Source organism: Eubalaena glacialis, chromosome 9 (assembly GCF_028564815.1).
Source record: "Eubalaena glacialis isolate mEubGla1 chromosome 9, mEubGla1.1.hap2.+ XY, whole genome shotgun sequence".
Lineage (NCBI taxonomy): Eukaryota > Metazoa > Chordata > Mammalia > Artiodactyla > Balaenidae > Eubalaena > Eubalaena glacialis.
This window is the reverse complement of record NC_083724.1, coordinates 31,952,634-31,976,738: the sequence shown is the minus strand read 5'-3', so window position 1 is coordinate 31,976,738 and position 24,105 is coordinate 31,952,634. Positions and strand designations below refer to the sequence as shown.

General features: G+C 38.3%; 1 protein-coding gene across 1 annotated transcript in view; it reads left to right on the top strand.

Annotated features, from left to right (window-relative positions):
- The first annotated feature begins 286 nt into the window (after window positions 1-286).
- PLPPR1 (phospholipid phosphatase related 1) overlaps window positions 287-24,105 on the top strand; it is a 127,075-nt gene continuing 103,256 nt past the window's right edge. Inside the window, exons 1-2 of the mRNA XM_061201094.1 lie at window positions 287-332; window positions 710-817. Coding sequence (XP_061057077.1) covers window positions 755-817 — 63 coding nt within the window. The 5' untranslated portion in view covers window positions 287-332; window positions 710-754. The remainder of the gene's footprint in view (window positions 333-709; window positions 818-24,105) is intronic.

The window sequence follows — 24,105 nt, the reverse complement described above, 5'->3', positions numbered from 1 at the left end:
ATTTTCAGTTCAAAGTAGGACAGAAGAGTTCTAACAAATATTTAAAATACTCTGCTATAGCCCAGCTACTCCATTCTTATAGGAGAATGTTTATGGTGTCAGTGTTTTGTGTTTGGAACACACACACACGCACACACACAGACACGGCTGAGGGAACCCAGTGAGAGGGATCAGTGATGTATTAATCCAGAGTAGTTAATAGCCCTGCAGTCAAGGGAGCAAGGGCAAAGAGTGGTCAAGGAAGGAAGTCAGGGATTAGTGCCTCAGTGCTAAATGTCAGCTCCAAAGGGAGAGGCAAAGGCAGAAATAAACGAGTCCCTAGATTGCAAACTGTAAGGATCAGGCACAGAAAGGGGAGATCCACACAGAACGGACAATAACAAATGTTTTGTCGCAAAAACTGCGTTCATGACATGAGCACAGTCTACTGGGTTAAGGCACTGTGCAGCACCAGGCGATTAGAATTCTGTTCACTATAGCTGTGTGCACAGGAGCTCCCTACCTGGTCATTTAGGCTCAAAGACTGTTCATGGCTAGTATACATTCTTTTCTTTTCTCTGGACTGATTATTAGTCTGACTTGACTGTGTTGTAGATTAGTATTTTGCATTGTTTGTACACACCTTGCTTATCTAGAGGGTAGCCGATATTTTTATGTAGGACTGCTAAACATATGGTTCTTAACACCATGCCATCTATTTCTATTTCAGCCTGGACAGTTTAAGACGGTGCAGCCTTGCTACATGTTGTAAGAAATGGCTGTAGGAAACAACACTCAACGAAGTTATTCCATCATCCCGTGTTTTATATTTGTTGAGGTAGGTGTATTTATTTGCCTTTACAGACAAATTGGAATAATTGTAGCAGTTTTTATGCTGAGAACTTGGATTATTTTGTAAAATTATTTAATCTTATGATAATGAAATTTTGATAGCACAAATATTGGTAAAGAATTAATAAGATATGCCAAGTGTTTCTTGAATAGGAAGCCATAGAACAAGATTCATGTACGGGGTACAAAATAATTGTGTTTTATTAGATTTCTTTTATTTTCAGTGGTGACTTGAATGTATTATTAATTATGAATGCAGCATTTTGATTAAATTATTTTTTTAAAAATCAATATCATGTTTTAGGAATTCAATAAATGAGGTTTACAGATGATGTTAGTTGATGGCCTTTTGCCTTGGAGCCCATATAAAGAAAAAGAAATCTTAGAGTTGACTCTCTCCATTGGGCATTTTTCTTTAGTGGGATATTGAGAACTTGTATAGTGTGCAACTTCTTTTTTTTTTTTTTTTTTAAACATCTTTATTGAAGTATAATTGCTTTACAATGGTGTGTTAGTTTCTGCTTTATAACAAAGTAAATCAGTTATACATATACATATGTTCCCATATCCCCTCCCTCTTGCATCTCCCTCCCTCCCACCCTCCCTATCCCACCCCTCTAGGTGGTCACAAAGCACAGAGCTGATCTCCCTGTGCTATGCGGCTGCTTCCCACTAGCTATCTATTTTACATTTGGTAGTGTATATATGTCCATGACACTCTCTCACCCTGTCACATCTCACCCCTCCCCCTCCCCATATCCTCAAGTCCATTCTCTAGTAGGTCTGTGTCTTTATTCCCGTCTTGCCACTAGGTTCTTCATGACCTTTTTTTTTTTTTTCCTTAGATTCCATATATATGTGTTAGCATACTGTATTTCTTTTTCTCTTTCTGACTTACTTCACTCTGTATGACAGACTCTAACTCCATCCACCTCATTACAAATACCTCCATTTCATTTCTTTTTATGGCTGAGTAATATTCCATTGTATATATGTGCCACATCTTCTTTATCCATTCATCCGATGATGGACACCTAGGTTGCTTCCATGTCCTGGCTATTGTAAACAGAGCTGCAATGAATATTTTGGTACATGACTCTTTTTGAATTATGGTTTTCTCAGGGTATATGCCCAGTAGTGGGATCGCTGGGTCGTATGGTAGTTCTATTTTTAGTTTTTTAAGGAACCTCCATACTGTTCTCCATAGTGGCTGTATCAATTTACATTCCCACCAACAGTGCAAGAGTGTTCCCTTTTCTCCACACCCTCTCCAGCATTTATTGTTTGTAGATTTTTTGATGATGGCCATTCTGACCGGTGTGAGATGATACCTCATTGTAGTTTTGATTTGCATTTCTCTAATGATTAATGATGTTGAGCATTCTTTCATGTGTCTGTTGGCAATCTGTATATCTTCTCTGGAGAAATGTCTATTTAGGTCTTCTGCCCATTTTTGGACTGGGTTGTTTGTTTTTTTGTTATTGAGCTGCATGAGCTGCTTGTAAATCTTGGAGATTAATCCTTTGTCAGTTGCTTCATTTGCAAATATTTTCTCCCATTCTGAGGGTTGTCTTTTGGTCTTGTTTATGGTTTCCTTTGCTGTTGTGCAACTTCTTTTATTCATAAATGATTTTGTTGAGTTGCTCCAACTTTGTACCAGCAAACAATTTCTCCAGCCTCTTTTTGGTTAAACTTCCTGCACCCTTTCCCCACTGTACCTTCCTTTCTATAATGTTTGCTATGGAAGAGACAAAGGCATGGAAATTTTAGGAAATTTGGAATAATATGATGAAAAAAAAAAAGCTACTCCAGGTTATCTCAAAATAAGATGTTGATTTGCCAGAGATGATATTATATCTGCCTTCTCCAAGAGATAGAGCATCTACTCCAAGAAATAGAGCATCTAACAGATTGATTTTTATCCTGAAAATTGTGTTTAAAATATGACGATATAAAGAGCTGAAAAGTAAATGTCCTGAGTTTCCTTTCTGGGTAACTACCCATATAGTCTCTCCATCCCAAGGATCATCTGTAGCTTGTTCTTATGTTATGGGGCAGGGAATCTTTTTGGCTGAGTATGGGAGGAATATGCACATTGATCCATTTTATTACCTGTGTGAAAACAGACACTTGAATTAAACCACTACTGATATTAGCAAAAATGTACTTTCAGTACATATGTTATTTAGACACAGCCTATGAATCAATGAAACAAGTTTTTGTTTGTTTGCTTCTTTGTTTTTATCTTCTAGCTCTTGAAATAACTTTAGCTGTTTACATAGTCAGTTGGATAATTTTGAGCATTCTGATTTGGGGGCCAAATATATATGTTTGGCTGATCCTTGAGTTTCACCTTACAGATATCCCTTGGTAATTTAGATGAACAAATGTTACTAGATGATTTATTTTCTGGTGATATTTGTGAACCTGTTTGTATTGCAGAACCAGGTGGAAATATAGGAGATTAGGTTGGGACAGAGGTGTTGATATAAGTTAAGATACTCAGACTCAAGCTATATCTCTGAAAGGGTAAACAAAGAACTCATCTCTCAACATAAACACATATTCTTAATACTCTTATCTTGCTATACAAGGCCAAGAATAACTCCTTTCAGACAATAACTGTATATTATATATATTGTGGGTTCTAGTTACTATTGTTCATATTGAAATTGTAATGTAGAAAAAGGAGTCCTTTCTCCCACTGCTCATGGGGGAAATGGTAGAAGGCTGTAACACTATATTTTTCAATGTTAAAACCCTTTCTCTTTTGTCATAAGAAAAATAAAATTTTAAAGTAAACTAGGGGAAATTTAGAATAAGTCACCTGTCATCATCCTTATCCTCATGGTAGCAATTTTATTTTAAATTTTCTTAAAAATCGAACAGGAAACAAACCTCAGAGTAAGAGATTTAATTTGTTGCTGGAAGCTCTATCTCTAAAGATTTTCAGCCCTCTAATGTGTGAACGATGAGCTTGATGAGTAGAGTAAACAACAAAAGACATAAATTAATCTTTGCTTGCCTTAACCTGACACAAACATAAATATAAGAAAAATCTTGGAGAGGAAAGATAGCTTATTCTTTTTCTTGCTGTATTGTCATTCTTACTTTGCATAGTTTAAGACATATCACTGACTTATCTGAAACAATCAGGAGAAAGAAAAGGAGGAAGTGAAGTAGAATAAAGTAGAAACTGAGAAGGGAAGAGGTGACTCTCAAAGTGGCTTTCATGATTCTCATGCATTTCATTCATCAAATGCTTATTGTTATACGTACCCCATGTTCGTTGCTACACTATTTACAATAGCCAAGATATAGAAACAACCTAAGTGTCCAACAATAGATGAATGGATAATGCAATTGTGGTGTATATATACAATGGAATATTATTCAGCCATCAAAAAGAAGTGAAATACTGCCATTTGTGACATGTATGGATCTCAAGGGCATTACACTAAGTGAAACAAGTCAGTCAAAGAAAGACAAATACTGTATGATTGTGAAATCTAAATATGTGGAATCTGAAAAGGAAAAAAAAAACAAGCTCATAGATACAGAGAACAGATTTGTGGTTGCCAGAGGTGGGGGTACAGTGAGGAGGACAGAAATGGGTAAAGGGGGTCAAAAGGTTAAAAAAAATTTTTTTAAAGTCTCTTCTGAGATTGCACAACAAAACTTTGAGTAAGATCCAATGGGAACAAAACAAAAGAAAATACTTATTATTTACCTACATTATTTTAAGCATTATAACAGGAATATCAGAAAACTTGATCAAAAATAACTTGGTTAAAATGTCAATATGATCAATAAATATCTGTTCACGTTGCTTTTTAATTATGAAAAGATTCAAACAGAGAAAATAATATAACAGACATCACTGCACCTACCATCAAGACCAAATCTTAAAATTATGCCATATGTGCTTCAAAATATTTTTTCAAGGAATATAAAACATTACAGCTATGGCTGAAGTCCTATTGTCCTAGACCCAGAAGTAACTACAGTTGACCCTTGAACAATGTGGATTTGAATTGCACGATTCCACTTATATGCAGATGTTTTTCAATAGTAAACACTACAGTGCTACACAGTCCATGGTTGGTTGAATCCGTGGATGTGGAGGAACCACGGATATGGAGTGCTGACTATAAGTTACATGTGGATTAACCCCTGCATTGTTCAAGGGTCAGTTGTATGTATGTGAAGTTAGAGGCTTCATTCCCCTGCATGATTCTTACGCATATTTTCATATTTTCCCTACATGTCCATATATTCATAAATCATATTTTAGGGAGATTTTACATAAATGATATGATAATGAACTTACTTTTTGCAACTTACCTTTTCATTCAACATTATGTTTCTGAGATTTGTCCAGATTGGCAATTCATTCTTTTTAATTGTTGCATTTTGTCCCATTGTGTGACTATACCTACTGAGGGATGGTTTGGTTGATTCTTTTTTGTTTTTTTTTTAAAGTTTTATACTCTTACAGCTTTTTTTTTGCAGAAAATATTCTTATTTCTGTCTCTATGTACATGTGTGCAAGGGCTTTCCTTGGATTGCATAGTGGTGGAATTGTGGGGAGATGATTACATTTTCCAGTTGTTTGTTGCTTCATTATAGAAACAATATTAATATTTTAAATCAGTTTTCTTGAAAAAACTTTGTTAAACTTGACTATTGGTTTTACTAGTATCTGTATATTTCTTAGATTTTTTTTCAGTTATATAATCTGCAAGTAGTAGCAGATCTGTTTTTTTCTTTTCTGATTGTTATGATTAATTTGTTTTTCTTGTCTTATTGCTTTGGCTAAGGCCCCCAGGGTAATATTGGATAAAGGCAATGGTAGAGGACATCCTTACCTTGTTGCTGACTTTAAAGGGAATACTTCATGTTTCAATATTAAATTATAAATAAGCATGGACTTTTTTTTCTGTTCTGCCTTCTAAATTAGATTCCTTGTTTGAATCCCCCTTTATGTTACAAATTATAGATTTTATTTCTATTCTTTTAAAGCTTAGTCCTAAATTTTAAATATATAAACAATAAAAATTGAGGTTAATCAATAGTTCTATCCTTCTTTTAATGCTATTTTTAGGTCACTTCAAGACCTTGAGTGTCATTCATGATTTTTATATCTTCCTTAAATTTTTCATTAATTTTTCAGTCAGGGCTTCAGTGACTTTACCCGCATATTCATCAGTTTGGAGGTTTTTTGCTTACCATTCCTCCTTTTATTCTTCTCCTTCAGGATTTAATTTCCTCATGAAATTTATCCTTTAGTAGTTGTTTCAGCAAGGATCTAGTGAGTTGTAAAACTTCTTAATATTTATCTGAAGTCATCTTTACATTACAATTAATCTGGAATGGTGATCTATCTTGGCATTGAATTCTAGATTGACTAGTTTATTTTCTACTCTCAAAACTTTCATAATGTTAATCCATTTCACTCTCCTTCCATCCCATGTCTTTATTGTTGCTATAAAAACTCTTTTCTCTTATTACTGTTCTTAATAGGTAATCCACTTTTTCTCTCCAGTTGCTTTTACATTTTTCTTTGGTGTCCTGAAATTCAGTATAACATGTCTAAGTGTGTATTTATACTGGCTAGGACTTGTTTTACATCTTGAATATGAAGCCATGTTTATACCAATTCTATAAAACTCTCAGACATCACATCTTCAAATATTCTCTTCCTCCATTCTCTGTTCTCTTTTTCTACTTGATGTATGTTGGATCTTCTCATTCTTTCTATAATCCATGTCTCTTAACCCATCTTTTTTTAATATCTAGAAGTTCTATGTGCATTTTAAAAAATCTGTTTTTATAGTATTTCTATGCTTATGGTTTTTATTTTTTATTCTTTCAGATTATTCTCTTTTCTGAAATTACTGATATTGTAATCCTCCAGTATGCTGTGTCTGTTGTCTGTAGCTCATGGTGGATTGTTTATTTATATTTTTAATTATTTTTAGCTCATTTTTGGCAGAGCTTGCTTCTTCTGTAGAATTCTTGTGGGCCTTAGGTTTTAAGAGTATCTCTTTGGAAAGTTTTTACATGCATGTTTCTCTTGGGTTTACGCTACTATATTCGTAAGTCAAATTTGCACAATCCCAAAGTATAATTAATCAAAGTTCATCTTCCTTGTAGTCTTCCTGTGCCAGCAGGTGGATTTACATAGAACACTTCTTCTCTGAAGTGAAAAGCAAGTTTCAGGAATTCTGGTTTTTACATAAGCGTCTCAGTTCCAACTCAAGTCCTCAGGATGTCCTATCCTCATGGACATTAAAACCCAAACCTTGTAACTAAGATTGACATGTACCCTTTTCTCTAGTCCCATTTAGGTTCACCTATCATCAGTTTACTCAGTTACCACTCTTATTTTCAGTACGCTTTTTGATTGAGCTCACCTGTGAATTAAAAAGAAAGAAAAAGTCTAACCATTGCTTGTAAATGTTTGCATTAGAAGGTTTTCATGCCGTCTTTGTTCCATGAATGCATTCATTCATTCAACACTGACTTTTTTAGAACTTATTTTTCTCTCCCAAGTCATTAAGTGTTTTGCCCTTTTTGCATACTTTACATACTAACTAGGTTTCTGTAACTTGGATCTCACCAAGTTTTTTACAGGTCCATGGTTGTTAGGCCATGTTTAACATGTGTGGGGGATGGAGGGTGGGGATGAGAGACACAAAGTACACAAAGTACAGTTGGAGCACTGATGTGTATTTTCTTGGTGATTTCAACTATATGAGCACAAAATTTTGACTGGGGGGGGCGGGGGGCAGTGTTTTATTTGTGGTAATTGTTGAGGAGAATAGATGCCAACCAGTCTCTAAAATTCAAATGTGCTGACAAAGCAGAAGCCTGCTGACAAAGCAGGAGCCTGCCTTCTGGGTGAATTTTTCACCCAGAAGGCTGAAAACAGTGCTAGAGAGGCTATCTGACAAAGCAGCATGCAGCAGGAAGGTTCTCATGATGGTAACAAGTCAGGAGAGCATTGCTCTAGGTAATCCTTGAATGTCACAAACCAAAATGAGGGGTTAAGATGTCATTGGAGAGAGAGCAAAGTTTGTAGATTAAGAGAGTACATATAGAAGGTAATGGGCTGAAAGGAGGGGATTAACAGTGGGAGGACAGCAGAACAGATTGAGAAGTACGATATGCAATGGGTAATGCAGGTGCTTCCAGAAACCAAGCCCTCGAATGTTAGATATTCAGAAAAACGTCTCATATACATCTCCCAGTGTCAGCTAATCCTTAAAATGTACCTTTCCATGCTGGCTAAAGCCTCTTAAGTGGAAAGCCCTTGACAAGAGAATAATGACTTTAAGGGCCAGAATATAAACTTTTCTATCACTAATGAGAGGGAACTTAAGAATCACTAAAATTCCGATATGGCCCACAACAATATTTCTGGCCAGCTTTCATCTCTTCACTGATCTGGTTCTACTAGAGCAAGTAAAAAAAGAGCAAATGCTGAACTAGACAAAAGTTAGAAAAGTCAGAGGGTGTAGGAAAAGTGGTAGAAAGTTACCAACCTATAAATGAATATGAGGACATCAACTTCCTCGTCCTCATTTTTACTCCTTGAAATCAATAATATTAATTTTTGGTGAGGATAAATGTACAACAAAGTAGCTTCAAAAAAGTGATCAAAATAATCAAGTATTCTTTGTGGTTTTCATCCTTAGTCCATTTTTCTCTTCCTCTCCCTCTGCCTTCCCTACCTCTGTCTCTCCCTTTTAATATATTTCTGATCCCCTCTCCCTCTCTCCATGCTTTCCTTCTCTCTCTCCTTTTCTCTGTCATTTCAGCAATACCTCTCATGCTTGAAGATCTACAAACGGAGAATTTCCCTGAGGGAAAACACACTCAAATTGGTCATTGAAGTATAATTTTATTCCCTAAAAATGAGAATACAAGCTGTTTGAGATCTCACATGTCCCCAAAATCAATACCGGTGTACTTCTGCAAAATACTTAGGGCTGAGATACCCCTTTTGACAAATCTTCCCAGATATCAGTGGATTCCTCTCAAGACAATTTCACTGCATTCTCTGTAAAATCATCAAAAACTCAGTCAAGTTTCTTTCAAATATATTTGTGCTAACAGCAAAACTCTAAATGGAACTTAGCTTCCTTGGCAGACAGTATTAAGTACCAGGAGTTGTACATAATGAGTGCAACCGTTGCTTGATATGTATAGACGTGACAGTTTTATCATTTTGACAGTTGCTTGTACTTGCAATTGTTATTGCCTTTTTTGACAACTCATTTTTCTCAGCTGTAACCTACCAGGTGATTGTTATAAATCCCAGCCTGAAGGTAAATAATCTCATGACGTTCTGCAAGAACTCGGTGATTCTGAGTGTCTTTCTCCAGGGCCAGAAGTTAAGGAATTCCACCTCATCATTTTTGGACAACGAGTGCCATTTCAGTATCTTTGTTTCATGTGCCTCAAATTTTAAAAGAAGAGTTGCTTGGCCTTGCTTTCTGCTCTTTACTTGCAGCTGCTAAGATTTAGCAGCTCTGATTGCCTTGTTTCTGAGACTTAGATTGCATTTATATTTAAGTCACATTGAGATCTTTTTCTCCTTTAAAAAAAAAAGAAAAAAACTCTGCTGGTTCTTGCAAGGAGAAAGTATCAAAATCTTATCCTCATGCATAGTAGAGTAGAATGAGAAAATAACTTGATGTCAGAAGCACTGGGTTTGAGTCCTGGCTCTGCCATTTACCGCTGCTAGAAACTTGCGCACCTTCCTTGAACCTCAGTTGCTTCATCTGTGAAGTGGAAATAAAAACAGCTTCTTCCTGAGCACTTTTGAGAAATGAGGTAATGCGCCTGAAAGTGCTTGTCAAGTAATAAGTGGTTAATAAATGTTAGCATAAAAATAATTTAAAATAACAGATTCTACCCAATATAAAACAGAAAACAAAATCAACAAAGATGAAAAATAAAACTAACCAAACACACACTCACACATATACATGGACACCAAACCCCTGACAATTAGAGAGGAACTCTGGCAGTTTAATCCTCAGATATGCAACATTCCTGGGCTTAGGGGGATAATGTTTTTAGAATATATTGAGATGTTATCGGATAAGGTTTCAAACAAAGTAATGAAAAATCTGTGGTCTTTTAAAACTTGCAATGACAAATGCGTGTTATAAAGTACTTTCCCATGCATTTCCTTATTTAATCATCATTTTGACTACTGTTTGCAGTACTGGGGCAAAAGGATGATGCCAATATTTAGGTATCTATTTTTCATATTATCAAAATACCAATGTTGAGAACCATCCACACCCAAGTGCCGTTTCCCAGATTCTACCCAAGAATGCTTTCCTTAATTCAGCCACCTACTTTGTGTCGTTTTCTAGACCACCTTATTCCCATGCTGTATACAATGTGGTAGCATGCTTCCTATCAGTTTCCCTAATAATTGACATAGCACCTTAAACCAAGCATTCTTCATAATGTTGAGTGAATGCACCAATACTCTGATCCTCATAGAATTTTACATTCTACCTTATGGGTCACGAGCCCAGACAATCATGCCAAAATAATGACAGACTCTGGACTGAACAGTTATATTCTTCAAGAACTATAAAAACATCTTGTCCCTACTGCAGTATATTATTTTGCACAGGCTGCAGGTGAATTCATTCTTTGCTTTGTGATGCATTTTCTTATAAAATTCATCCTTTAAATATAACATGAAGCAGTCTAAGTTGTCACTGATATGTGTGGCTGGCCAAACTCTTTGTATTTCTCTTGATGTAATCTTGGAATTAGGATTCAAGCCTAATTTTTAAACCAATGCAATGTTATGATCATTTATTCTAAAACAACAACAACAACCAAAAAACCCTCGAATTCAAATCTATCTCACAGCATATAAAAATTATAATTTATAGGAATGTTGAAATAGCAATCTGTAGGGAGAAGCGGCTTGGCACTGTGTCCTAAAATCTTCAAGACTTTATACTCCCCTTTTGACCCCAAAAGCATACTTTTTTTATTGAAGCATAGTTGATTTACAATGTTCTGTTAATTTCTGCTGTACAGCAAAGTGATTCAGTTATACATATATATACATTCCTTTTTATGTTCTTTTCCATTATGGTTTATCATGGGATATTGAATATCGCTCCCTGTGCTATACAGTAGGACCTTGTTGTTTATCCATTCTATATATACTAGTTTGCATCTGCTAATCCCAAACTCTCAATCCTTCCCTCCCCCTTGGCAACCACAAGTCTGTTCTCTACCGTCTATTGCTCACACCTGCTCATGGAGGATTCCAGAAGCTCTCCAGTCTTCCCTGGTTAAGCCCGGGATTGATACCAATGCTCATGAAGCAGTCTCTGGGCTCTTGTTACCCAGAGAATTAGAGAATTTTGTTCATCAGCTCCAGCCATGCATATCCATTTTCTCAAGCAAAGAAGCCACATAAAGGTGCCTCATCCCTACCACTGCTGGCTTTGCTCCCATGGGGGATGCTAATATCTCAGCCACTGGTACTTTGTCTACACAGAGGATAGGAAAAAACCCTACTCCCAACTTGATGTTTCACTTGGTCACCTGAACATCAGGGGGCGCTGCTGTGTCTCTACAGCCTTCTGTTCACAGGACTCAGACCTGACTGAATCCATGTACTCGTGGAAGGACCAAAACCTAAGGCAGACACACTTGTCTCCTCTATTCGTGTTTTTCCTTCCCCTTTTTCCATGCAGATTAGTTCATGGAAAATGTTTTGTGGACCATCAGCTGCATTGACTTCTCAGACATGCCAGGTGTGTTCAGGTCATGGCAGTAGATATTGTAGCCTCCAAGCCAGGTAACCTCTCCATTCAAATTCTGCAGCACAGCTGTAAAACGTAATGCCATTTTGGAAATATGCATATGTGGCTATATAACTGCCTAGAAAGAAAAGGTATGTGCAAAAATCAGTGTTCATCTCTGGGTGTTGGGATTAGAAGTACATTTTTTGCATAGAACTTGATTACTTTTTCTATCAGAGAAAAAATAACTTCCTTTTAAGATTACACTAAGTTATTGATGTGTATAGTATGAAATATGAAAATACCTTTGTACAAAGATAGAAACAGGCTACTTCTTCTGTAACTTAAACTCATTCACAAAAAATCTGCAGTCTCATATCATTTCTCAGTGTAGAATTAATTGAAACAATAGTGAGGGTTGCTCTTTCTAACACTGGCTTATTTTTTACAACACATACTATATGTTTGTCACCAACAGAAGCCTTGGGGGCATTACTATAAATATTTATAATCATGCTTCAATTGTCAATCTTGTTTAGAAAAACATATTTAGGAAAATATATTTGAGTGCTCTGGATTTTTCTCTGGTTATAGGTTGGTATATTAGATTGTTCATTATATAAAATAATGATTGTTCTTATTTTCAGTTTGAGAACTACTGTCTTTTCTACACATATTTGTGGAACTGTCTTTTTCTACTCAACTGGCAGCTCTGGCCAGAGTGCCTACCAGTGGCTGTATCTCCTTGGTGCCTGTTGTGTCAGTGGAGTAAAGAATCCTTGTCCCACTCCTACCCCCATACATTTACCAGCACCAAAAACATCTCTCCTCACAGTTAAGAATAAAGGCTCTTAGTGCTAAATGGGGGCCTAGATCACTTTGCAAATCTCTCTTGTTTCGGATCAGATAATTGAGATTCAGAGAGGTTTAGTGACTTGTCTAAGGTCACACAGCTGGTTATTAACTGAGTTAGCAACCAAACCTGTAACTCTTGACCCTGTCATAATCGATAGCAAATTAAATTATTCATAGCCAAATAATTTCAAAAGCAGAAATATAAAAATCATCTCCTAATATTTATAGCAAGAACAATTATATAATGTATAATGTGTTATATCTGAATCTACTTGAATGTGATGTGAGGAGGAGCCTTCAAAAGTGTTAGATCCCAAGACCTACAAAGATTCTATAACAGCTCTGACTCACCTTCCAAAGGGGCCGGGGAAGCATGCCAGAGAAAGTTCATTTAGAGCGATACCTGAAGACTAGTGAGTGTTCACTCAAGTGAAGGAGGAGGAGGAGGAGGAGTCTTCCAGGAGGAAGAGACAGCTTGGCATGAGCCAAGAACTAAGGATCTACAGAGAATTGAAAAGCTGAAAGAGTTTTAATAAGGCTGGAGCTTAAAGGATAAAACAGGGATTAGTGACAGAGGAGACTGGCAAGGCAGACAGAGGCCAGGTCATGAAGTACCTTGCAGGCCATATTAAGCAATGTATTTATCCTAAAGGCTTTGGGAAACCAGGATACTTCTGGATATTTTAAGTTTATACCTTATCTCATAACAGGAAATGTCAGAGAGAAGTGATGATGAGAACCTGGAGCCAAGGAGAGGAGACATGAGCTCAGATTTGCACTATTTACAATAGATACCATCTCTCTCCAGACTGTAGAATATCATTCTTAGAGAGACGAACAAATGTCATGGCCCTAGGGCCCTTATTGCCCTCTCTCCATAATATGTATCAGACAGATGAGAAGAATGTGAAAGGAACAATACTTCATCAAAAAAATTCTGAGCATAGCCAATTGCTTTCAGAAGTACCATGTCACCCTTTATCATAACCCAGGAAACTTTGAAAAAGATGGTTTCAACAATTGGTCTGGCTTTGATGCTTCTCAAAGCTGCACTGGTTTATATGCAAGCTCCCTGTAACAAAGACTTGAAGATATTTTTTTCCTAAGAATCCTGACCAACACATGTAGGTACAATGACTTCATTTTCTGTTTCAATGTCACCTCTTCTTATTTTCCCCCTATATTCACTCCTACTCATCACACCATCTTGTTGGAAAAGTATGGTCACTCCACCATAAGGGTATCTGGTAATTTTGCTCCTGACCCATGATCAGTTGGATGCATCTATATTTAAAGTGATTTTCCAGAATTAGACTTCCAAAGTGCTAACCATCCACATACTCTCATTATATTCCCCTTACAAGCAACAGTTTATATTTGAAAAAATGGGACATAGGAAAGTAAGATCCATCTGTGGCCAATTTAGAGATTTTTCTCTCCCAGACACTGGTTAACACACATGGGATGAATTCATGGTCTTTGGAGACACTAGCACAGTATTTTCACACAGTGGCCCAGGGACCACTTGCTTTGGAACAATTGGGTGCTTGTTAAAATTCAGGTTCCTGAACCCAACTACTGATCTTAATCAGAATGGGGGCAGGGGGTTAGAGATATGTATTTTTTTATGTCTTTCAGGTCATTATGTCCAGTAAAGTTGAGAACTAAGTCGATCAATAAAGCAGTTCATTGTGGACAGACACAGTGCAGCAAATGCGAGCAGCACCCTGCCCATTTTTCCTTGACCCAGGGCACTTGCAAACAGTCCTGAACAGACGTACAGGTTTCTCTGTCCTCTGTCTAGGGGTCATTCTCTAGCTGTACAAACATGCTAGGCCTAACAAGTTGAGGAGGCCATGATTGCTGAGGGGTTACCTTCAGTGCCCCTTGACCAATGAAGAAGGCATGATGGTGGATAAACTGTCTACCTTCCTCACTCCTCAGCAGGACTATTCTGAAGGGAGTTTCATACAGTCTCTGAGAGGTTCCCAGCGAGGTAGAATGCCAGTTGCCCCTAGTGGTAACTTGTTCACTAATGCACCTTCATTGGCTTTCCTCCCTTCCTTGTCTCCCTTCCCCGTCCTTCAGGTGCTTCCTGGATCACTTCACAAATGAACTACTTGCACCCACATCACTGTCTCAAGGTCCACTTTGGTGAGGGGAAGCGGATCCCAAACTAAGGCAGAGAATATACTGTATGTGGAGTACAACAACTTTATTCCAGCAAAATTAGGGGATAAGATTTGAAGAATGGAGGGTGAAAAAATATTTTTAAGAGATTTGATAAAGGAAATTTTATTAAATCCACCTAATTAAAATTGAGTCAATTCAGGCAATTTTATTTTTCACACTGTTTGCTATTATTTTTGTGTGGGTGTGCATCCCCTTATGAAGTTTAATGTGTTCAACATCCTTCCGAAAGTATCCTAATCACTTGATATTAAATCCTGCAGCTTTTTCTTGAAAATCTTCAGATTTTTCTGGAGATAAATATTAATTCTGTGTATACTACATGTAATTTAGATAACTGAGGAATTAATTTTCTTTTGATAGTAGACAAAAGAATGCTTAGCCAAAAAAAACAACAAAAAAATTTAAACACTCATTTTCACTGGAACTACATGTTATTTGACCAAACAGTTGAAAGCTCAATTGTTCAAACTTATCTTTGGCATGTCCTAAGACAAGACACTTTGAAGCTGAAATTTGGTGTGCTTTCTTTCCAGCCCTAAAGCATGGTATTTTGGGAGAAGTTTGAATTTGAGGGTCTGACAAAACAGCTGTCAGACCTTACTAAGAATCTCCAAGTTGCAGTTTTCTCATTTGTTAAAGGGTAATAATAATAATACTAATAATACCTGGTTTATTAGGTTGTTTTAAGGCTGAAATAGTGTTTTTAAGGTGCCTGGCACATGGCAGATAGATGCTTTACTACTCATTAGCTCACAAGACAGCCCAGCTAGAACCACACACCATGAAAAAGCCAGCATTTATCAGCTCAGGAATGCCCTAAGGTTTCTTATCTACTTTTATTCAACTCGCTCTGTTCTGTCATTTTTACTCAGTAACTGTCTTGGGCTGAAGGAGAGTTATTTATAGGATGCTGTGTAGCCGGTGTCTGCGACCTGCAAACATTTGGCTGACTTTGGCATAGTCGCTAGCTCAAGTGAAAACCCAAATGGCTGACTTTCAGCCTAGTGACATACACAAAATTTAACTGTTTGTCTTCCACGGAAATTAGTCTATTTTGACAGAACTGAAGGAAAAGACAGATAGTTCTGATACTCTTCAAGCACAAGATGCAAAATAGCCAATTGATCTTGTCCAGTCAGTTTAGGGGTTTATGTACCTGCCCTTGCCACTAAAAAACAACCCTGGGTTGTATAAAATCTTTCCTTTTAGGTTGATCATTGAAGCTTGCGTTGTAAGTAATGACAAATCCTCCAACACATATTTCCAAGTGAAATCAGCACCTTGGTTTTTTCTTTGATGTGTGTAACGTTACTACTTAGGTTGTTTGATGTCTTCCTGCTGTAGAGAATTTTGTGCTAAGTCCTTAATGGCAAATTCCACTTTTTATTGTGAGAGTCTTTCATTAGTGAACATATTTTTGTTGTATTATATAAATCCCCAGTGTTCTCCCAAAGTACTCTGTGTACTCTGTCTTCTTTTGTCTTACCTTTGTGGTTACATTCCTAGAGGTCTTATCTTTTGAGGGCTAGGGTGGTATATTTTTCCTCTTCAGATCTCTGATACCTATTATAGAAAAGTGATTTGTACAGAGCATATATGCTTGTCTTAGGTTGGATTCCTCCAGAACAGACCCTAAAACAAAGATTTGAGTGCAAGTAGTTTGAAAGTACCTGTTAGAAATGGGAAAGGAATGAAGCTAAGACATGGTGAGAGCAGGTGCCCAGGGTGAACTAGGCTCAGTGCATGCTGGAGACTCCTAGGAGGCTGCCTAGGAGATGCCTCAGAGTTATCTCAACTGAGGGGCGAGGAAGCTGGAGTATTTATCATATGGTAGCTGCATCGTTGTTTGAGGTTTACTCCAAGGGACATTGATTCCTGGGCGCTCTGGCCAGCCCTGCACGCATCCAGCACACTCCCACATCTCAGGAAGCCCTCAGGCAGAGGGTCACTTTGTGAGAAAACAGTGAGTGTCAAGGGACTGTGGGCAGGGCACCGGCTGCCTCTGCTGTAATGCTCAGTAAACTCTTATGGTACAGAACTGAATGGAATTTGCCAAGAGCTATAAGAAATGTCAAATAACTCTAAGACCTGAAATCATTGACTTTTACTCACCTCCTGCAGATGCATGTTTTCAACAGTATCAACTTTGTCAGGGCTGAATGATTTGGGGGCAGTGCCATCTCTAAAAGCAGCAGGAGGGCAGTGTTTATTCTAACTCCATCACACCGTTGGGATGTCTTCCATACCCAGGCTATGTTACAGATGGAGCAATAAAAGTACTTTTTATGCTTTTTTACATTCTTTTTTTTATATACTTTTTAAAAAATCTTTATTGGAGTATAATTGCTTTACAATGGTGTGTTAGTTTCTGCTGTATAACAAAGTGAATCAGCTATACATATACATATATCCCCATATCCCCTCCCTCTTCCGTCTCCCTCCCACCCTCCCTATCCCACCCCTCTAGGTGGTCACAAAGCACCGAGCTGATCTCCCTGTGCTATGCGGCTGCTTCCCACTAGCTATCTATTTTACATTTGGTAGTGTATATATGTCAACGCTACTCTCTCACTTCGTCTCAGCTTACCCTTCCCCCTCCCCGTGTCCTCAAGTCCATTCTCTACATCTGCGTCTGTGTTCCTGTCCTGCCCCTATGTTCTTCAGAACCTTTTTTTTTTTTTTAGATTACATATATGTGTTAGCATACGGTATTTGTTTTTCTCTTTCTGACTTACTTCATTCTGTATGACAGACTCTAGGCCCATCCACCTCATGACAAATAACTCAATTTCATTTCTTTTTATGGCTGAGTAATATTCCATTGTATATATGTGCCACATCTTCTTTATCCATTCATCTGTTGATGGACACTTAGGTTGTTTCCATGTCCTGGCTATTGTAAATAGAGCTGCAATGAACATTGTGGTACATGACTCTCTCTGAATTATGGTTTTCTCAGGGTGTATGCCCAGTAGTGGGATTGCTGGGTCATATGGTAGTTCTATTTTTAGTTTTTTAAGGAAACTCCATACTGTTCTCCATGGTGGCTGTATCAATTTACATTCCCACCAACAGTGCAAGAGGGTTCCCTTTTCCCCACACCCTCTCCAGCATTTATTGTTTGTAGATTTTTTGATGATGGCCATTCTGACTGGTACAGTATGGGATCTCAGTAGAGACCCTAGGGAAGAAAGACTCTATGGTCCTTTGGAGACAGTACTGGGCCAGGAGTTGGGGAGTTTAAGCTTTTATATTCTTTCTTGCATGACCTTATAGGCATGTGGCCTTGCAGAAATCACATTGAACCGTCTAGCCTCATTTGCTGACCTGTGAAATGGATAGATTGAACACTAAGGTTTCTTCCAGCTTCAAGTATGATTGTCCTATGAAATAAGGCAATGGGACTTGTATATATTTTGTGGATCAAGTAGAGATTGGGAGACAAAAATACAGACTTACACATATGTGCAAATTACACATATTTATTTCTGTAACATGTGTGTCTTTATTCTGTAGTTATTTTTATTCCAAAAATGAGAGAACAAATTGTTATGGCATTCAGAATATATCCTATTCTAATAATTCTTTCCTCTGAAAGCAAATGGTTTCTTCTCCCACTTACAAATGAGAACATATTTTCCACATAGTATCACAACAGGTAAGAGAATTTGAGAATGAGAATTCTATCTTTGTTTTCTTGTGACTGACATGATTAAGTGGTCTACAGAGATGAATGTTGGTTGAAAATTGGTGTTAAAATAACCTAAGGCTGCTTCCCCAGGTAATGTAAGTTTCTCTTAATTTCCCATCTGTCTTCATAAACTCAGCAGGATTATACCAGTATAGAAGGATTCCCTATTTCTAAATGTTAAAAAAAAAAAACCCAACCTTGCAGTTTTTGTTTTTGTTTTGCTAATTTAGCCTAAGTGTTGGTTTTGTACCCTAATAAATGTAAGGTTTTATCCTATTTGTTCCCAAGAGATACAGAGCAGTGTGTGAAGGGGTAGGAGCAAGCAGTTCAAACCCACTGGTAGAGCTCACGTACCCCAACCCCTATCTCTTCAAGGACTTCATATCATACTATGAATAGGGAAATCCAGTATTTCGAGATAAAGATGAACATTATGTTGTGATGGAGATGTCGAAGAGAAGGAAGTTCACGTTCTATGCTAGCACCACAGCTAATCACCCCTGACTCTGACCTTCCCATTTGGTTCCTTTAAGGGAGTGTGCCTGGGCTTGGCTGGTGATCAGCTGAGGATGCAGAATGTGATTCACTCCGGTTTTGAGGTCCAGCCACGTTTATGGACACTCTGCAGCTGCCGCCCCCATGTATTGGGAAAGCAAATCCACAGCCTGGCCCTTCTGTTAGTGCTTTGCCACTGTGCGTGCCTGTTCATCTCCCTGGAGACCAACCCCACTCCAGACTGGGTCTTCAGAGCCCTGGAAGTACAGAATGGGTTTCTGAGATTCTCTAGCTTCTCTAGTAGGGCTGAGATTTTCTTACTGGGCTAACCAGTATGTCTGAGTTCCCAACAGACCTTTGAGTCAAATTCAACTTTGGAACTGTTTAACAGCTGGGGACAGTGTAGGAGCCCGTGCTCACCCCAGTTCAGTCTAGTCTAGCACAAACCTTAGAGTGGGTAATGGTTATGTTTAAATGCCCATTGAAAGAAAAATGGAGTCATTAATGCTTGCAAAATCCTTCTGTATCTACAAAGAGGCTTCATAAGTTCAATGCATGTTTTTGTTTCTTTTTGGAAATTATCTTTCTCTACCCTCAAGGTCTTAGTGCAGTGGTTCTAAAACTTCAAAATGTATGGGAATCAATAGAAGGGTTAGAAATGTAGATTCCTGACTCCTCAGAGATTAGATTCAGATAAGATGGTTGATTAGGAATCTACATTTTAAACAATTACTCCATATAATGCTAAATGCAATTGGCAGGTGGATCTTATTTTAAGAAAAACTCTTTTAGAGACGCTCATATGATAAGTGTTTTTGAAAACTCTCTTTTCCAAGAAGAGGTCTTGTCATTGCCAGAAATTGGGTGTTTCTAACCAGAAGTAAATCATGGATAAGTAGTGCTTTGTCATCTATAGGAAAATAGCCAATAGGTATGAATGCACACCCGAAAGTCATTGTTGTTATTGGGGGCATATATGCATTTAAGCATTTTGTTTTATATTTTCACCTATTTTTTTGATGTTTATTGAGTTCTCATTGACAATTCCCTTTGAACATGACAAATATAGCCACTTAAAAGGTCTATCATATCATGGACTAGTCTTTGACCTTAAAAATATTCATTCAAATGATTTACTTAACATTTATTAAATACATATTTATTGTTAAGTTTTCTTGGTGCTGGGCCCTATGCTGGCAATGAAGTGATGCCACATTTGAACTCTCCCATGAATGTTATATGACTGTCCTACAAATCTGGGGCTTGTGTACAATACACAGGCTCAGTCAAACATAAGTTTTGTTTAAGCTTACTTCGTGCCGCTTACTTAGTTTTGCTCAGTTTAGGAATCATAACCTTTCCTGTAATTGTGAGAAAGACATAGAGGAGTGCTCTATGTATCCTTATAGAGAACCTCGGCTGATGGTTGGAAGAGGGTAAGATGGTCATGTGGGTGGGAGCTGGAGTGTGACCACAAATTACACCAACATATTTCCTCAGGGATTGGGCAGATGTGAGAATTAAAGTCACAGTGACCAAAGGATTTATAGGAGCTGGACTATTTCTCAAAAGTGAGGCTGAAAAAGGTTTAAAAACTATGATTGCCTGGAAACCTTTTTAACTCAGGACTTTGTCAGTACAACAAAAGACTCTGTGAATGTCTGAATCCATACTCTGGAAAGGAAGATAGTAGAACAGTCTTGGCCACACACACACAATAAACACGTGCGATGTCCAGGCCCACACCCTTAGCCTTCTCATTCACTTTCTGGAAGTCCACTTTGAGTGTAGACATTATCCAATGGTTCTCAAGGTAGCATATCTGGGGATGTTTAGTAAATGCCCGCTGCTTTGACATACCAACCCGAGACTCCATCGCTCCAGTCTGCAGCCTGAGCTTTCTCCCAGGGTCTGAGCTCTCTGCGTAGAACAGAACAACCTTTCTTCTTCTGTCCTTTTGTGTTACAAGCACACAGGGTTCTCTTGCTCTACAGCAAAGGGGCAGAGGTGGGTACAGGAAAAGAGAAGGTTTAAACTTGGATCCTTTGCCAGCAGATTATCTTCTTGAAAGGTGTTGGAAATGAACATTGATTCAGCTTCCAGCTAGGACACCCAGGTTTTCCTGCTAAACTGCTGAGTATATGACTTTCTGTGGGATAATTATATTTTCTCTGGAACTTCCACCGGCACCTGGAGTCCCTTTTTCCTCCAGGAACTCAGAGCTGCTCCAGGAACCCACCAGGGGAGAAGTGGGTCCCAGCATCACTAGGTCTACAGGGCCTTGGGGTTTGACATCCCCTGTAGGAGCATAAAGTAGACCACCAGAGTAAGCCCACCATTGCCTGCCCAGGACTTAGAGCGAACACAACCCCTCCCTGTTGGAATCCCTCCAAAAAAGGACATCACCCACCCCCTCCTACCCTAGGTAGGGAGTATGGACACACAAAATATACATGTGAGCTAAATGTGATTATTTGCATCATCTTGATTATTTGCCAGATTACACTTTTTACAATCTATAAGTTGTTTGCTTTTTTGTGTGCGATTTTTTAAATTTGCTTTTTTATTCTGTGTCTCACTCAGTAGACTGTAAGCTCCATGCATAACAAATGAAGGTAATAAATATTGGTTCAGTGAATAGACAGGTAAATAAACCCTCAAGAAAAATATATCCAACCCCCTTCCTTTCCCCTCACTTGTTCCTTTTCTGAGAAATGAAGAGGAATGAAATAGAGAAGGAACTAGAAGCATTAGACCACACTGACCTGCAGGATTAGTACAAGGGCTGCTGTCTATCTTTTAATTGCACCTGGCCTGGAAGAATTAAACAGAGTTGTCTTCAAACCTTCTAATTCTTTGATTCAGTTTTTTTTTTTTTTCAGTACTATGGTTTTTTCCAGCTGTGGTTTGATAGTCTTCATACTCTAAGTAATTAGGTAAAGTGCTTTCTTTCTTGGAGCCTGCATGCATTTACAGAATATTGTTCCAGCAGCCTGAGATGGAATGATGGGGGTGAGGAGAAAGTGAGGGGAAGCATGGGGAATAGAACCCAAGCTTCTACCCCTTAAGTCAGCTTCAGGCTACGTGACATCAAGCCACCCCCACTCACCACCAATGGCGAATACATCAGTAATGGACAGTATCTCAGCATATGAAGTGATCAAAGAATTTCTGATGGAACCATGATCTACCTCTTGTCCTTCAGGAATTAGGGGAAGAATTCTGAGCCTATGAGAGAGTTTGAAAATGGAAGGAGTGCTCTTCAAGGAGGGGACAGAATACATATCCAGAAGTAAGCAGTGACATAACTAGGAAAACAGGGCTTCCTATAGTCTAAGGAGAGGTCCTGAATGGAAGGATGGCAGCCTCATCCTACCTGCAAACATATTTTGTTTGGGTCACACAGTATTTTAACAGGAAACGTCACATGAAATTCCAAGTTCTGATCCCTCCTGGAAAATTGGGAGATCTGGTAACACTGGGATAACATCCCATAATGCAGCAATCTCCTGGAGCTGGGAAAGAGCTTCCCCTTTAAACAGAACATAGAGTTTTGGTTAACCAAGACCCATTACTACCTATTACCTTATATTCTCTCAATTTCACTCACTTATATTGGTCTCTGTAGGCTGCAAGATTTCAACTCTGGTCTGTGGGGTAGATTTTAGGATTTTCAAAGGGACAGTACACACTGGATATTTCACTGGCAGAATGGAAGTGAATGGCAGTCACTGCCTGACTCCACCGGAGAGAACCAAAGGCTCTGAGAAGGTGTGTTTCTTGCTTATACATCCTTAGGAGACACATGTATGGAGAACATCTCTTGAACCTGAGCATCTGTTGGTGGTTGAAGACTTCTTGGTAGTGGTGGTGGTGGGCTTTCTGCCCCCTTGTGACAGTTTTCTTTGTCAGCACAAATTTTAGCTTTGCATTTTAGTCAATTTGTGCTGACCTGTCTGTAAACACTTGCTAGTACCTCTTTTGGACATTACAGCCATTCTTTAATCTTTATACCTCAACCTTCATTTGTTCCAAATGGCTAAGTATCTCTCTACTGGAAAATTTCTTAGTCTTAGTAAATGTGTGTCTGTTATTCAGATTAGTTTTGCCAAATCACTGAATATAATCTCCTCAGGGTAGAATAAATTAATACACTTGTAAAGGTAATTCCATTAAGTACTTTTGCCACAGCAGTCAGAAAAAAGGATATAGAAAATTTCTAATGAATCCTTTGGAGAGGTTTTGTAAAACACTCATGCAAATTCTAATTAGTCATAAACTGTAATTTGGTACCTTTCACATTTACAATGATAGATCTCTCTGGCCACTGTCATCCTCCTTAATAGTTCCCCACTTGGGCCTGGCTAAACAAAGAGAAACATCCAATTTGGGCCTGCCATTGTGTCTCTCTCTGCTTCCTCATTCACTCCCTAACAATCATTTATTGAGCACACCCATTAAGGCCTCGGGTGAGGAAAGAGGCCTGCCCTCAGAGAACTCAGAAACTAATAATCAAGTGAAGAATTAGACCTGTGGGTCTCGAGGGGCAGGCCCCAACGTGTAGCCTCAATGTCCTTGCAACTTGTTAGAAATGCAAATTCACATCTCCCACTCCAGATGTAATGAACCAGAAAGTCGAGGAGTGGGCCCGGTAATCAATGTGTTAACAAGCCCTCCAGGTGATTCTGACATACATAAACCTTTGAGAACCCAAATGTCTTGTGTTCCATTCACATAAATTATACTCCACGTTTCTTCACAAAGCTTCCTCAGAAGCAAAACAAATAAGCTAAGGCATGAGGTCCATGGTATCCAAAGAGGCAGAATTTTTTCCTCTGTGAGTTTTTCCTGTCTAGTAGAGCTGTATGCTGTGTGGCTATTTCAGCATAGATATGTTATAGACAGGACCAACCTTTAAGGTAATTGTGGAGTGAATGAATCACCTGCTCCTTGTCTGTCTCTCTGTTTAGGGTCCTTTCTCAGATTTCTTGGGCATCTTCAGCCCACCAGCACCTCCACAGCCCAATAATCTGTGCTTCTTCCCTTTACACAATCTCCTTTCCACTGTCTATTGATCAGACATAGAATCGAAGAATTCACAAAGAGGGACTTACGTTTGGTCCAAACCATGAAGATGCATAGGGTAAAATCAGCAACATATTTTGAGCAGTTTTTGACAGTGCAGTTTTCTTGCTAGCCAAAGTATTTGATTTCCACATCAAATGAATGTGAAGGAATCTGACC